The following is a 13082-nucleotide window of genomic DNA, read 5'->3' as shown; positions in this document are numbered from 1 at the left end:
GTATTTGGATTTTAAAAGAAAGAAAAAAAATTGACAAAAGTCTGGCTGTTTCTGAGGTCTGTTGAACAGCAAATAAGTTCACAAAGGTAATAAACACCTGGAGAGACGGTATGATGAAATGTATGCAGGCAACGTGGAGTAATTATGTGGATACAAGAATACGCAAGACAAAGACACAGATATCACAGTTTCTCCTGCTACAACTCTGCAAGGTCTAAAGTAATCATAAGGTAATCATTTAATATTTCTCCCCCCTAACTGCCGTAGTGAGGCACCTTGGCCTGACAGTTTCTATTCATAATGTCAAAATGTATGTTCATGCAGCAAGTCTTTTTTTGTCTGTCTATTGCAAAAGTCATTATCACAATCTCGATTGACAGCAGCCAGTCAGTAGAAGACTTTTATAAAAATAGCTTATTGTAATTTATAATGGAAAATTAATGACTACATAATACAAATGTTAATAACTGTATTAGATGGCATCGCATCGCATCAAATAGCACTGAATCGCACCAAATTGTACTGAATCATGCTGTATTAAAAATGTATCGTCCCTGAATCGTATTGGAGCCCCTGTATCTAGATGTGATCATCTTATAAGGGAGAGATGCACACCCCTAATAAATAGTGAATAAATAATGATCAAAAATCTGATATGCACAATGTGTGTGTGTGTGTGTGTGTGTGTGTGTGTGTGTGTGTGTGTGTGTGTGTGTGTGTGTGTGTTTGCGTGTGTGTATCAGTGAGTCTATTGATCATCTTGTCTGTCAGTGTGGTAGCTGGATAGCTAGCGTACTAGCATGTGGGAGCTATAGCGATCAAAACTCAAACTGGGTTTATGTGTGCATGTGCAACAGCCAGGGAGAGATTGAACGTGTACGTCTGTGTTGAGAAGACCACCTTCAGTAAAATATCCTTGCACCAGCTCCATGTCTGTGTATGTTAGTCATGCCCTGATTTACATGGCACTGTACTCTTATTTCTCATTTTCTCTCTCTCTCTCTCTCTCTCTCTCTCTCTCTCTCTCTCTCTCTGTCTGTGTTTCTCTCTCTGTCACAAACACACATACACATCAGCACACACACAGCTGGTCGCCAGCAGCTGTGTATTGTAGCGTGGCATTAGATGGATCCTGTGTTCTCAGCCAGCAGTTTCATGTTGAATGAGTCATATTGCTGGTGTTGCAGGGTGAAGTGATACAGTGCTGAAAACCACTGCTGCATGAGATAATAAAGCCACCAGCGTATGTTAAAGCTGCAGTAATAGAGTTTGACTAAAGTCTGACTAAAGTCCCACATCCACATCCAGTGTATGGGGTTTTTTAAATTATTCAGCCTGTTTTTTTTTTTTTGTTTTGTTTTTTTTGGGGGGGGTGCTGAAATATGACACAAAGCTGATTTACTTGTGTTGCATTCAGCCCTTCACTCTTGGTTTTCCCTGGTGAAATCCATGTTGTTGTTAACATTATTGTTCAGTTTCCAAAGGTTTCATTAAGTTTGATTTTCTGAAACAACAGAAATAGGCCCAGATCACCTTCCCATTTTTAATGCACAGTACAAATACCATGTATAAAGATAGATACATACTAGTGATGTAATGATACCAAAAACTCCCGGTACGAAATCATCCTGATAAATAGTCATGAATAGAAGAAGCTGGCCATGACCTAAGCATCTTCAAAAAGTAGCCATGAATTTACTTTGGCAATGAATGATGACTATGTACAATTGCAAAACAATAAACCAGCCATAGCCAGTAGCATAGCCCTTTGGTTGTACAGCAGGATTCTCAGGGCACCCAAGGGACCGCTGAGAACAGGCATTGGGATGCGGATCCCACCGATCTCCTTCCCTCTTGTTGTCCAGCAGACAACTAGGGCCACGAAAATCTCTGTCAGCCTAACTGACACGTAATTATTGCTAACTAACTCTTTGTTCAGTCGTTGTCTTGTGTAAGGGCCCGTGTCCTGCCAGTGTTTTTTTCTGAGTTTTTTCTGAGCTTGTCTTTTTTTCAATTGTACCCAATCAGGAGCATGCATCTGTGGCAGCAGGCAGCCACCCAGAGAATAATAAATACACAAATAAACAGCTCATCTAAATAAAAGCAAAATTTGCTGACAAACATTACGTTGCTTCAGTCCGAAAAGGCATTCAGCACAACAGTTACTGCTGTAGGTGTGTGCTTTGTGCTAACGTTAGCCGCTGAACAAGTCTGTTGCTACTGTAGCAGCTCTTTTATATGGCTCAGGGGCTGTTAGCTTAGTTCTACTGTTAGCTGCTGAACAACAGGCTGAGGGACTGCACACTCAGCGCAGCGCATAGTTGTCATCGCTAACTATATCCAACTAGTGTTACCTCATGTGTCTCATGTAAGAGAAAATGTTCATGCAGGCCAATTGGACAATTGAATCGGCCTGCAACAGCCACAAATACTGGATTTTTTTCTTCAATTTGTCGGATCATTTGATGGAATGTTCAGAGATTTTCTACAAATATAACAAAACATGCTTCTGGGAAAACTTACCAACCCTATACTGTAGCTTTAAATGGCTTGTGTTGATGCCTATTGTCTTTGTTAGACACCAGAACTAAAACTCTGCAAGGAATCTTGAAATCAAGGACATTAACATTCATGAAACATATGGGTGACACTGAGAGGCTTTGTGAAGCAGCTGCAGCAAGTGATGACTTTGCATTTACATCAGCTTAACATTACAAGGCAGGAATTGACTTCTTATAGCTTGATAAGGCATGACCAAACAATAGTGTTAGACAAACGCAGGGGGATAACCTAACCTAACTCCAAATGAATGAACTGTAGCTTTACCTGTTGCCTCCATGACAACACACGAGTCGTACATATGAGAATCCTCCATGCTCAAGCTCACAGACTGTGTCTGGCTCCAGACTGAGCTAGTTTGCAGCCACACTTTCTTGTTTGATGGCAGCTATAGTTCCAGAGGAACCCACTCCATGTCATCGGCTTGATTGCTGGAGAAAACAAATTTGCATTGTTTCAAAGGAGATAGAGCACAGAGTTATCACACGGTGAACGTGATCACAGAGAGGAACGAGGGGCAGAGCAGAGCCAGGCCTGTCCACTGTCACTATTATGTAAGAGATGTTCTGGTGGCAACAAAGAGCCCTCTGTCCTCTGACAGACACACACACACACACACACAGACACACACACACACACCTCAGAACTAATAGGCCATCTGCCCTTAAACCTATACGCCCACCGAACCCCTCCTGTCTCCCTCTGCTCACATTTCCTTGTCATACTTTTTCTTGCTTTCACTTTGTCCTCATTTTGTGCTCATCCTATGAATCAGCTGCTGGCAACGTTGGTGCTGCAACCCAGTTTGACCTAGCGTTTCCTCTGAGGAGGATGGATGTCACTGAATGTTTCTTTCGTAATCCTGGCACATAGATAAAGTACACTGAACACTGAAATGACACATACCTTTCAGATTCTGATCTGAAATAACATTTAAAAAACTAAAGTTGTACTTAAATTGTTTGACCCATTTTAGGGACTAAAAGTCAGGATATCTCAGCCTCTGCAACATCAACCATTTTGACCACTCTTTTTTTTAAATTATTTTTTATTTAATCATTTTCCCACAAGTTCACCAACATTTTTAAAGTGCAGTATTAAATCACCTGAGTACCTCTTTAAGAAGTATGAGAATAAAGTAACTCAAATGTTGGAATGACATTGATCAAACACCAGCATTCCCTGAAAATGTCACTCAAAGACAAGTCAGCCATGTTCCAGACCTATGGATCAACGGCCCCACATCTCAATTTTTTAAAGCCACGATTAAGAACAGTCATGCTATCTTTCTGTTCCACAGCAAGAACATTCTTTGGAAGATTGGAAAGGACTACATTTATGTAGTTTTTCAATTCATGAAAAAGTAGACTTAAAATAATGTTGGGATGGTGTCCTCTAAAACTCCAGGGAATGATTGGTTAGGACAAACTAACAATGTCTTCTAAACAGAAAACAGCTAACATTAATAAAATGTAAAACGGAATAGTTTGAAATGAGCTGGCAATACAGTTTCATTATTAGGCTAAAGTTATATTACATCATATACACATAGACACAATCAGAATGTGTACAAAGACATTCCAACCACCACTGTTCTCAAGGGTCTAAGGATAGAGAGTGTTGTGTGTTGAACAAACTGTGAGGCCTTTTTTCAGGCTAATTCATTTTTTTTTTGTTGAACTAACTTGAGTTGTCCAAAGACATGCAAAAGTTAAGTTAATCAGTTACTCTAAATTGTCTGTAGGTGTGAATGTGAGCATGAATGGTTGTTTGTCCCTATATGTCAGCCCTGTGATGAACTGGCAACTTGTCCAGGGTGTACCCTGCCGCTCGCTCAATGTCAGCTGGGATCGGCTCCAGGAAAAAGCATAAGTGGTTACAGAAAATGGATGGATGGATGGATGGATGGATGGATGGATGGATGGATGGATGGATGGGTGGATGGGTGGATGGATGGATGGATGGATGGATGGATGGATAAGTTGAGTTGTTACACCTGATACAATCTAATGGACAAAACTTTATCAAGATGTAATGAGGAAGAGTGTGCAAGGCAAAGGTATTTGTATGGTGCCTTTCAACAGCAAGGCGATTTCAAGTGCTTTATATAAGACATTAAACGGTATTATGTAAGAAAACACAACTACACACCAATCAGCCACAACAGACGAAGTGAATTACATTGATCATTTTGTTAGAATGCAATGTTCTGCTTGGAAACCTTGGGTTCCAGCATTCATGTTGATGCCACTTCACACACACCACCCATCCAAACACTGTTGTGGACCAAGTACGACCCCTGATGGCAACAGTGCTCCCCGATGGCAGTAGCCCCCCCCTCAGATCCACTGCCAACATTCCAATGTCAGTCACCACAGGACACCCCCGTAGGTTTTGTGTCCTTGCCATGATGGATCAGAGATGCTCTGGTAGCACAAGAGGAATTTAGGAATGTATAGCAGGTGATACTAATGTTGTGGCTGATGGGCATACATCAATGTGTAGTTGGAGTCTGAAGTATAGGAAAGAGAAAGGAGAAATAGAATTGACAGTGGTGACACATCAGCATTATCATTAACACTAGGATATACTTAGGCAACCTAATAGTCTGTTCATCACCTCTATCAGGCTGAGATATGACCTCACTGACAAAGACACCACGACACTTGCATAATGCAGAGCAATGGAGTCACTTGACTTGTCCTGTTTACCAGTCAGACCCATCATCAGCTGATGTGACCTACATTAAATAACCTACATGGACATTCATATCTAAAAATAACTAAAGGGCAGTTACAATTGGCAAATTATTTGACATGATTGATCCTGTCTTTGAAAACATTGTTACACATTAGAGCTCCACAGTGTCCACACAAGTGCCAGACAGTGTCTCATAACTCAAATGCCTGACTGTGCATACATTTGTCAGGTATTCTAAAGCTGTGTCATATGTCACCATACGTGACCTTGCTGAGCATCTAACATTTAACAGCATGTAAGAAATTCAAATGTTTAACAAACAGCATTTGTTCAAATACCAAAAATATTATGTTTACCTGAAAAGGACATCTTGTGATCGTGCACCTAATGATGTTGTTTCTCAGAGGAAAAGGTGACAATTAGTTAGCTTGAAGCTAAATAAACTCTAATGAAGGTTCAGATTGGAAGGATGGATCAATGAAGCTGTTGGCATCCCGTCTCCTTCCAACATTCAAAGCTTGTTTCTCTGAACCATGACCACATCTTTCCTGAGCCACAGCCATGTAGCGTTTGTGCCGCAATCTAAACCTAAAACAAAGCCTTGACTGGTTCAGATTAGAAAAAAGTCAAATTATTGAATCAAAGACTCTCCTAGAGTAATGGTAGTAATACTTAGTCATAAAGTCAAACTCCTGGTTCTTATAAAGAATCTGATTTATTTAATCATGGCTTATTTGCTTGAAAAAAAAAAAATTTTCACTATTAAAACTGTAAACACATAATTTTCACTAAATTTGCTATTTAAATGGTGTAATTTGTAAGATATTAAAAAAATTGACCGAAACTATCAGTATATCAGTACAGAGTATAGTGAGCAGCAGTTGGGGGTTACCCTGGTTATATACTGCCCCCTATCTTTACCTATGCTTTAATATATATTGTTAACATGTTCTCTACTTATACCACATGGTCAGATTTGAACACACAAAAAAAATATATGTTCATTGCACGACAGCATCCAGTCTCTTACAAAAATCTTTTTGACAAATCTTTATTTGTCTCTGTTTGTTCAGATAAGCTTTGATGCTGACAAAGACATTCTTTCTCTCTCACAGTGAAATCTGACAACAAGGACAAGCAGGAGAAGACAGACATCATGTCCATGAAGACGGACAAGAGCGACACCTTTGACAAGAAAGAGAAAGAAGAGCAGCAGAAGAAGGACAACGGCCAGGACAAGAACCAGAAGTCTGAGAAGATCGTCAAAGATGATGAAAAGATGGAGAAGATGAACGCGGAGAAAAACAACAAGGCCAATGAGAAGGCAGAAAAGGTAGACAAGCCGGAGAAGACCAACAAAGACGAGAAGAAGGAAGAGGAGAAGAAGCCAGCTGAGAAGAAGGAGGAGAAGGGAGGCAAAGGGACAGCCAAGTCTCCAACAGGCAATGGCAGCAAGATTCTGCCAAGCCCTGACAGCAAGAGCAAGGTGGGTCTCACACCCACACACACACAGACACACACACACACAGACACAGACACTGCTGTCTGCACACATTTCCTGCATACAGATTAACATACCCAAAGTGGCAGAGTGTCCAGAAACAGCCCTGTCACCAAAAAGTCACAGCTTTGAACTCTGCCACAGCAGGTGTTTCCAAAAAACAGCCTGCGAAAGTGTCCTTGAGCAAGACATGCAAACCCCTGCCTGTTGACACAGACACACACACACACACACACACACACACAGCATCCGATGCCTATGCTTATTGCAGAAATTACACAGAGATCCTCCACCTCAGTCAGTGTGCTGCTTTTGACAGGCTACAATGTAGATTTGAACGATTTATCGCTTATGAAAATGATTTCAGGCTATTTTATGTTGATTGATTAGGGCTAGGGCAGGGTTATGCTCAGGGGTTAGAGGGTAAACGTCTCTGAATAAACTTTATGAACGAAGCAAGAGCTACCACAAAGCAAGTGACACCATGAAGACCACGGAGCTCTCCAAACAGGTCAGAGACAAAGTTGTGGAGAAGTACAGATCAGGGTTGGGTTATAAAAAAATATCCCAAACTTTGAACATCTCATGTAGCACCATTAAATCCATTATTAGAAATTGGAAACATTATGCCACTACAACAAACCTGCCAAGAGAGGGCCGCCCACCAAAACTCACAGACCGGGCAAGGAGGGCATTAATCAGAGAAGCGAGGAAGAGGCCAAAGATAACCCTGAAGGAGCTGAGCAGCTCTCCTGCAGAGAGTGGAGTATCTGTCCATGGGACCACTTTAAGCCGTACACTCCACAGAGCTGGGCTTTATGGAACAGTGGCCAGAAAAATCTCAGGTTTCACAATACAAAAATATTTTGCATCTTCAAAGTGGTAGTTATATTGTGTAAATCAAATGATACAACCCCCCCAAAGTTCCTTTAAATTCCAGGTTGTAAGGCAACAAAATAGAAAGAATGCCAAGGGGGGTGAAAACTTTCGCAATCCACTGTGGCTTGTCAGCAACAGGAGCTCACCAACTAGACTTGAGTTGTCGCTAAAAGTTCTATATATTGTCATGCAAAACAATTACAGCACAGCAGTCGTTTGCAGTGGAACTCATAGACAATGGTCGTACAGATACGTAATAAAAGGTATTGTTAGTTAAATCTAATTCAAATGTAACCTAATCTGCATCACCAAACTTTCAGCACCATCTGTTTGATGAAGGAGCACAGATGAATTTTGCTGTGCTTTATGGGCCTGCAGTGTGTGTTAACAAGTGTGAATAGTATGACCATCATTGCATCACTGTGGATGTGTATTGTGTGTGTGCTGATTCTCAGTATTTGTGTATGAATGTGCACAATATCTGAGACCTGATTTCCATATCATGTGCTACTTTTGGACTGCTGCTCATTTCATCAGATTTTAGGCTACGTTTATGATTTACTGCTCATGAGCTTTCTAAAGTGGCTATAAATTTAATTTTAGAATTTATTTTACGATTGCCATATGGTTGCTGGCTGTGCTGCCATATCACGCTGTCATTGCAATCAGTGATTGCTCTTTCTTTGTCTATCTCTATCTGTCTCCCTTTCTCCCCTCTTTCGTCCCCCCTCTCTCTTTTTACTGTTATTGTGGCTTCTTTTAATTCCATTATCACCAGCCTGATATGGGTTCAACTAAACCAAACTCAGCCAAATCCCGCCCATCCACCCTCTCCACCAATGGTGAGGCCACCTCAGCCAAACGCCCCTCCCCCACTACAGCCAATAAAAAAAGCCCTGTACCCAAGGCAACCACACCCACTGCCGCCAAGCGGCCACCAATGGCAACTGGCTCCGCCAAGGTGAGTATAATCCACATGGGTAGATACATTACTCATGTCATGCATGTCTGTACATGTGCTTTCATGGACTTGAGACGTCATCAGTCACATCCAAATTCAATGTCTACATGTAGCTGGGTCCAATTAAGTGTCCTGAAGTTCCTCATGCTACATCTGTTTAATCAAGAATACTTTGTGAGCTGACTAGTGTGTGTAGATCTGTATCCCTGCATGCATTTCTGGTTTCAAATCAACCAGAGGCAGTTCTGAATGTTGTGAGACAAGCTTGTTTGTATCCCATCAACTGCGTGTTATTTGTCTATAACCAAATCATATTGTCACATTTTAAATATGTTGTCAAGTAATGCTTACTTAAAAAACCTTGTCTTAACAGCCCTTTACCATTGACATCCCTTTAAATATAACATTATATAATACACCGATCAGCCACAACATTAAAAACACTGACAAGTGATGTGAATAACATAGTTCATCTCATTACAATGCAACCTTCTGCTGGGAAACCTCTGGTCCTGGCACTTGACACACATAACCCATCCAAACACCGTTGTGAACCAAATACACCTCCTCATGACAACGGCACTTCCCAATGGCAGTAGCCTACCCAGCAGGACAATGCGCCCTGACACACAACAAAACCTGCTCAGAAACGGCACCAATTTCCCCAGATCCCAATCCAATTGAGCATCTGTGGGATGTGCCAGAACAAGTACGATCCATGAAGGCCCCACCCCCCAGCACACAGGGCCCAAAGGATCCACTGCCAATGCCTTAATGTCAGACACCACAGGAATCCCCCGAGGTCTTCCTGACAGGTCAGAGCTGTTTTGGCTGCTAAAAAAAAAAAATGTTGGTCAGGGGGGGTTTGCCAGTACTAAAAAAAATCTCCCTATTTTTCACAGCCTAATGTTGGCAGGTATGCCTGTGTAGTTCCTGCTTCAATAGCCATGATGCCATGATGATACACGCACACACACACAGACTCACAAGCTGAAAACATTAACAGCCGACGCTGTTGTTGGCTGGTAATTATTGCTTTAATTATGTTCTCCTGTATGACAGTGTAGCCTCTTAAAATGCTATATTAGCTACCTGTGATCATCAGGAAAGCGTTTATGGTTTAACCTCCATATTACTTAGCTATTTTACATAAAAATTTAGGTGGGCTGGAAATCACTTGGAAGGCAACCATCAAATCAGTTTGCTGCTATATATAAACTGGCTGCCCACACTTTATTGCTTGGATTGTCCCTCTATAATTTAAGTTAAACATGAATAATAACATGAATCAATAGTGGAAAAAAGTGAGTAACCTAGATAAAGAGGACAGTATTTCTCATAATTGATCGTCAGAAGTTCTTCCTGCCGGGCCTTAAGATCTGTAAAGAGTAATGAGTAAACATGCAAAAGCAAGTGGCGATCAAGTCAGACAGAACTCTAATCTGTGCGTCGATTGCTGTGCAGGCCTGTCTCATCTCAAAGGAGCCTATTATTTACAGTTTTGTTGAAGTGTAATCAGCATAGCTGGGCTGAGCTAGTGATGTCAGTGTCCTCCTGTTGAACTTCCCACAGAACATGGAGCACTGAGAAAGGCCTTTTTTTCCCACTGATTTAGACTTTTGACCCATAAAAGGCTTATATTTTAACCACACACTTTTGCCTACTGTGGTTTTAGAAGCTTTTATACCTGCATGGTTCTGTATGGTTTCTGATATCAGTGACCCAAATGTCCTTACTGCGATGATTGTATCTTTACTTTGTATTTTTTGAATCTGCCCATAGACCTCAATCCTCCTTCCCTCCTCCACTCATGCTTTTCCGAAGTCTGCCTTCACCTTCTTTCCACTCTGCTTTCATTTTCTGCTTATGTCATGGTTGCATCATTTGGCCTCTCATAAGACAAGAAAACAGGATAACATAGCCTTTATACACAGAGCAACAACAGTACACACAAGCCTATGCTAATCACACAGACATGCGCATACACATCCATGCTCAGAAAACTGTCAAAAAACACACACCCACACCTTATCTCTCCTCATTGTGATTTCCAGACTCCAGAAAATGGGACAGCTGAGAAGCGCCCTGTGCCAAAGGCCATGTCCACACCCCGTGCACCTGCCAATAAGAATGGCTCCTCTGTGACTGCTGCAAATAAAACTTCAGGTACTTGTGCACACACGCACACACAGCTTGTACACTTTCATCATTCTGTTATATCTACAGTGTTTTTCTGCTCTCTCTGCCTGACTGTGTGATATCAACACTTTTGCCTGAGACAGTGTCTCCAAGCTGCTTTGGCTAGTTCATTGTGTTGCCAGTGCAACATAACCTCGACAACAGGGCCTGAACTCGCTACAGTAGCAGGAAAAATGACTCACTGGCACCTCTCCAGGCAACAGGCTAACTGAATTGCTACCATATGTTACACTTAATCGGATTCAAGTGCTGACTTTTGAAGACAGCAGACTGGTATTTTTATCTGCTCATCACAAACAGTATCTCACCTCTCTAAGCGAGGGAGCTATGACTCAGCCTGAGCCATGATAGCCAAACAGGCTTTTTGTGCACTTCAGCTCAGCACCCTCAGAGAATATGATTCATTCATCCAGTTCACAGTGATAGGTGTTATGTAGTGCAAGGTGCATATTTCATTTTAGTTGCATGACTGAACTCCATCACTTTTGTGACTGTTGTACTATTGGCAGCAGTTTAGTCGGATTTGATGCCACTTGATGGCACCAGTGCATAGAGCTCAGCATCATCAACATGATGGACATGCTGTCACACCTCCACAAACACTGAAATGTCTCACAGCACTGGAAGCCTCGACTGTATAGTTGATCAATCAAGGACACTTGCTGCCAGCTGCAGGTTTTGTTGGACAGGAAATCTTAACTGTGACTTTGCGATTATTGACAGCCATTCACCTTCTTCTTTCCTTTGGATTGCTGTAGAAGATTAGATGACCAGCTGTTCAAAGATTTTCAGTTTTCCACAGTGTCCATGAAACATCTTAAAGTTTTCTAAGTATTTGCATTCGTGCATGGTCACATGGGGCACAAGAACTCCACAACAAGCTGACAGTCATAATGTGTTGTCACATATAAAGTTGTTATGGCTCACGTGTTAGTTCTGCTACTGTTTTGGTCTCTACCAGTTCTTGAGAAAAAATGCCCAGCTCTTTCGCTTCTAAATATTTGTTTCTTCACCAGCTAGTTGTTAACTTTGACTGTTGATTGTGTCTGTCTGTGTCTGTCTGCTGGTTTGTCCTGTGCAGGTAGTGGACAGTGGGTTTAGTTTTAGTGTGCTGCCCCAAGAAACAGGATGGATGAGTGCTGAGAAATAACCAAACAGTATTGTGCTGTAAAATGTACGCTAGGCTAAAATAGCCAAAAAGATACTAAAACCTGTATCATAATGTAAGTATAGCATTACTGATCAGAGGAGCTTTAGCATGTTCGGTCTAAATGCTAGCAAAGTTTAATTAAGCAATGCTGTACCCATCAACCACTTTGTTTAAACATACTGCTGCACTGAATTTCAGACTGCTAAACAAACTTTTGCACCCATATGGTCAACACATAACACTGTTGAGGCTACCATGTGTCAATCTAGTGTGTTTAAGCTTGTGTGCTATGTTTCTTTCTTTCAGCGACCAAGAATGACAAGACTGAGAGCAAGACAGGAGAGCCCAAGAAACCCAAGACTACAGGTAACCCACTGAGGGAAAAGATTAAGAGTCGAGAAAATAAAGTCCAGCGACAATACATCAGTATTGTTCTCCTGGAATTCTGGGGGTGTATTTACAGCTGTAATTCACCTCATTTGGTCAGGAACAAAGAAAAAAGTATATATTGTTGCACTGTAGTTTTGGTCCAGTTCCTGTTCACATGGACTTTTCCACAAACAAACCAAGAGGGGTAAACTTGAAGTTAGAGACTTAAAGATAACACATGGGGAAATCAAACTTTGGTAACTGACAGATGTTTATGCAGCATTTTAATGCTTCTGATGTGTACATTTATCTTCTTGGGTGTCCCAAAGAGTTCTCAAAGAAAATATGAGCATTATTAGTATTGATATTATTAACTGGAAATCAATCACACAAGTCATTACTAACAAGTAGCGTGAGCATAAAAAAGAGATGCCTAATGATTCTGGGTGTATTACTTTGGGATTGATTACATACACTTTGTAATGGACTGTAATTAACTGACAAAGTACACAGAATATAAAAGCACAGCAATATTAACAGCGTTTGACCAATTAATCAGGGAAAGTACCTGCACTGAATCTCCTTGGGCCTGATAAGAAGCAAATCCAGCACAACATGTGAAGAGACAATCTTGTCATTGAGGCTGAGAGATTTCCCCAGCAATTCTTAACCATGGATGAGACATCACTTCCAACTAGAGACGAAAATGAAACAGTGGAAACACCAGACCGTCCGGCTCCCAAGAAAGCCTAATCGTCAGCAGG

The 13082-nt window shown here is 41.3% G+C and overlaps 1 protein-coding gene across 1 annotated transcript in view; it reads left to right on the top strand.

The window, feature by feature from the left end:
• LOC141017353 (uncharacterized) overlaps positions 1–13082 on the top strand; it is an 86764-nt gene that overhangs the window by 58723 nt on the left and 14959 nt on the right. Inside the window, exons 7-10 of the mRNA XM_073492034.1 lie at positions 6375–6745; positions 8418–8600; positions 10655–10766; positions 12256–12315. Of these exons, the coding sequence (XP_073348135.1) occupies positions 6375–6745; positions 8418–8600; positions 10655–10766; positions 12256–12315 (726 nt within the window). The remainder of the gene's footprint in view (positions 1–6374; positions 6746–8417; positions 8601–10654; positions 10767–12255; positions 12316–13082) is intronic.

The sequence above is a fragment of the Pagrus major genome, chromosome 21 (genome assembly GCF_040436345.1).
Source record: "Pagrus major chromosome 21, Pma_NU_1.0".
Classification (NCBI taxonomy): Eukaryota; Metazoa; Chordata; class Actinopteri; order Spariformes; family Sparidae; genus Pagrus; species Pagrus major.
Note: the sequence above shows the minus strand (reverse complement) of the source record. Positions and strands in the feature narration are given on the sequence as shown.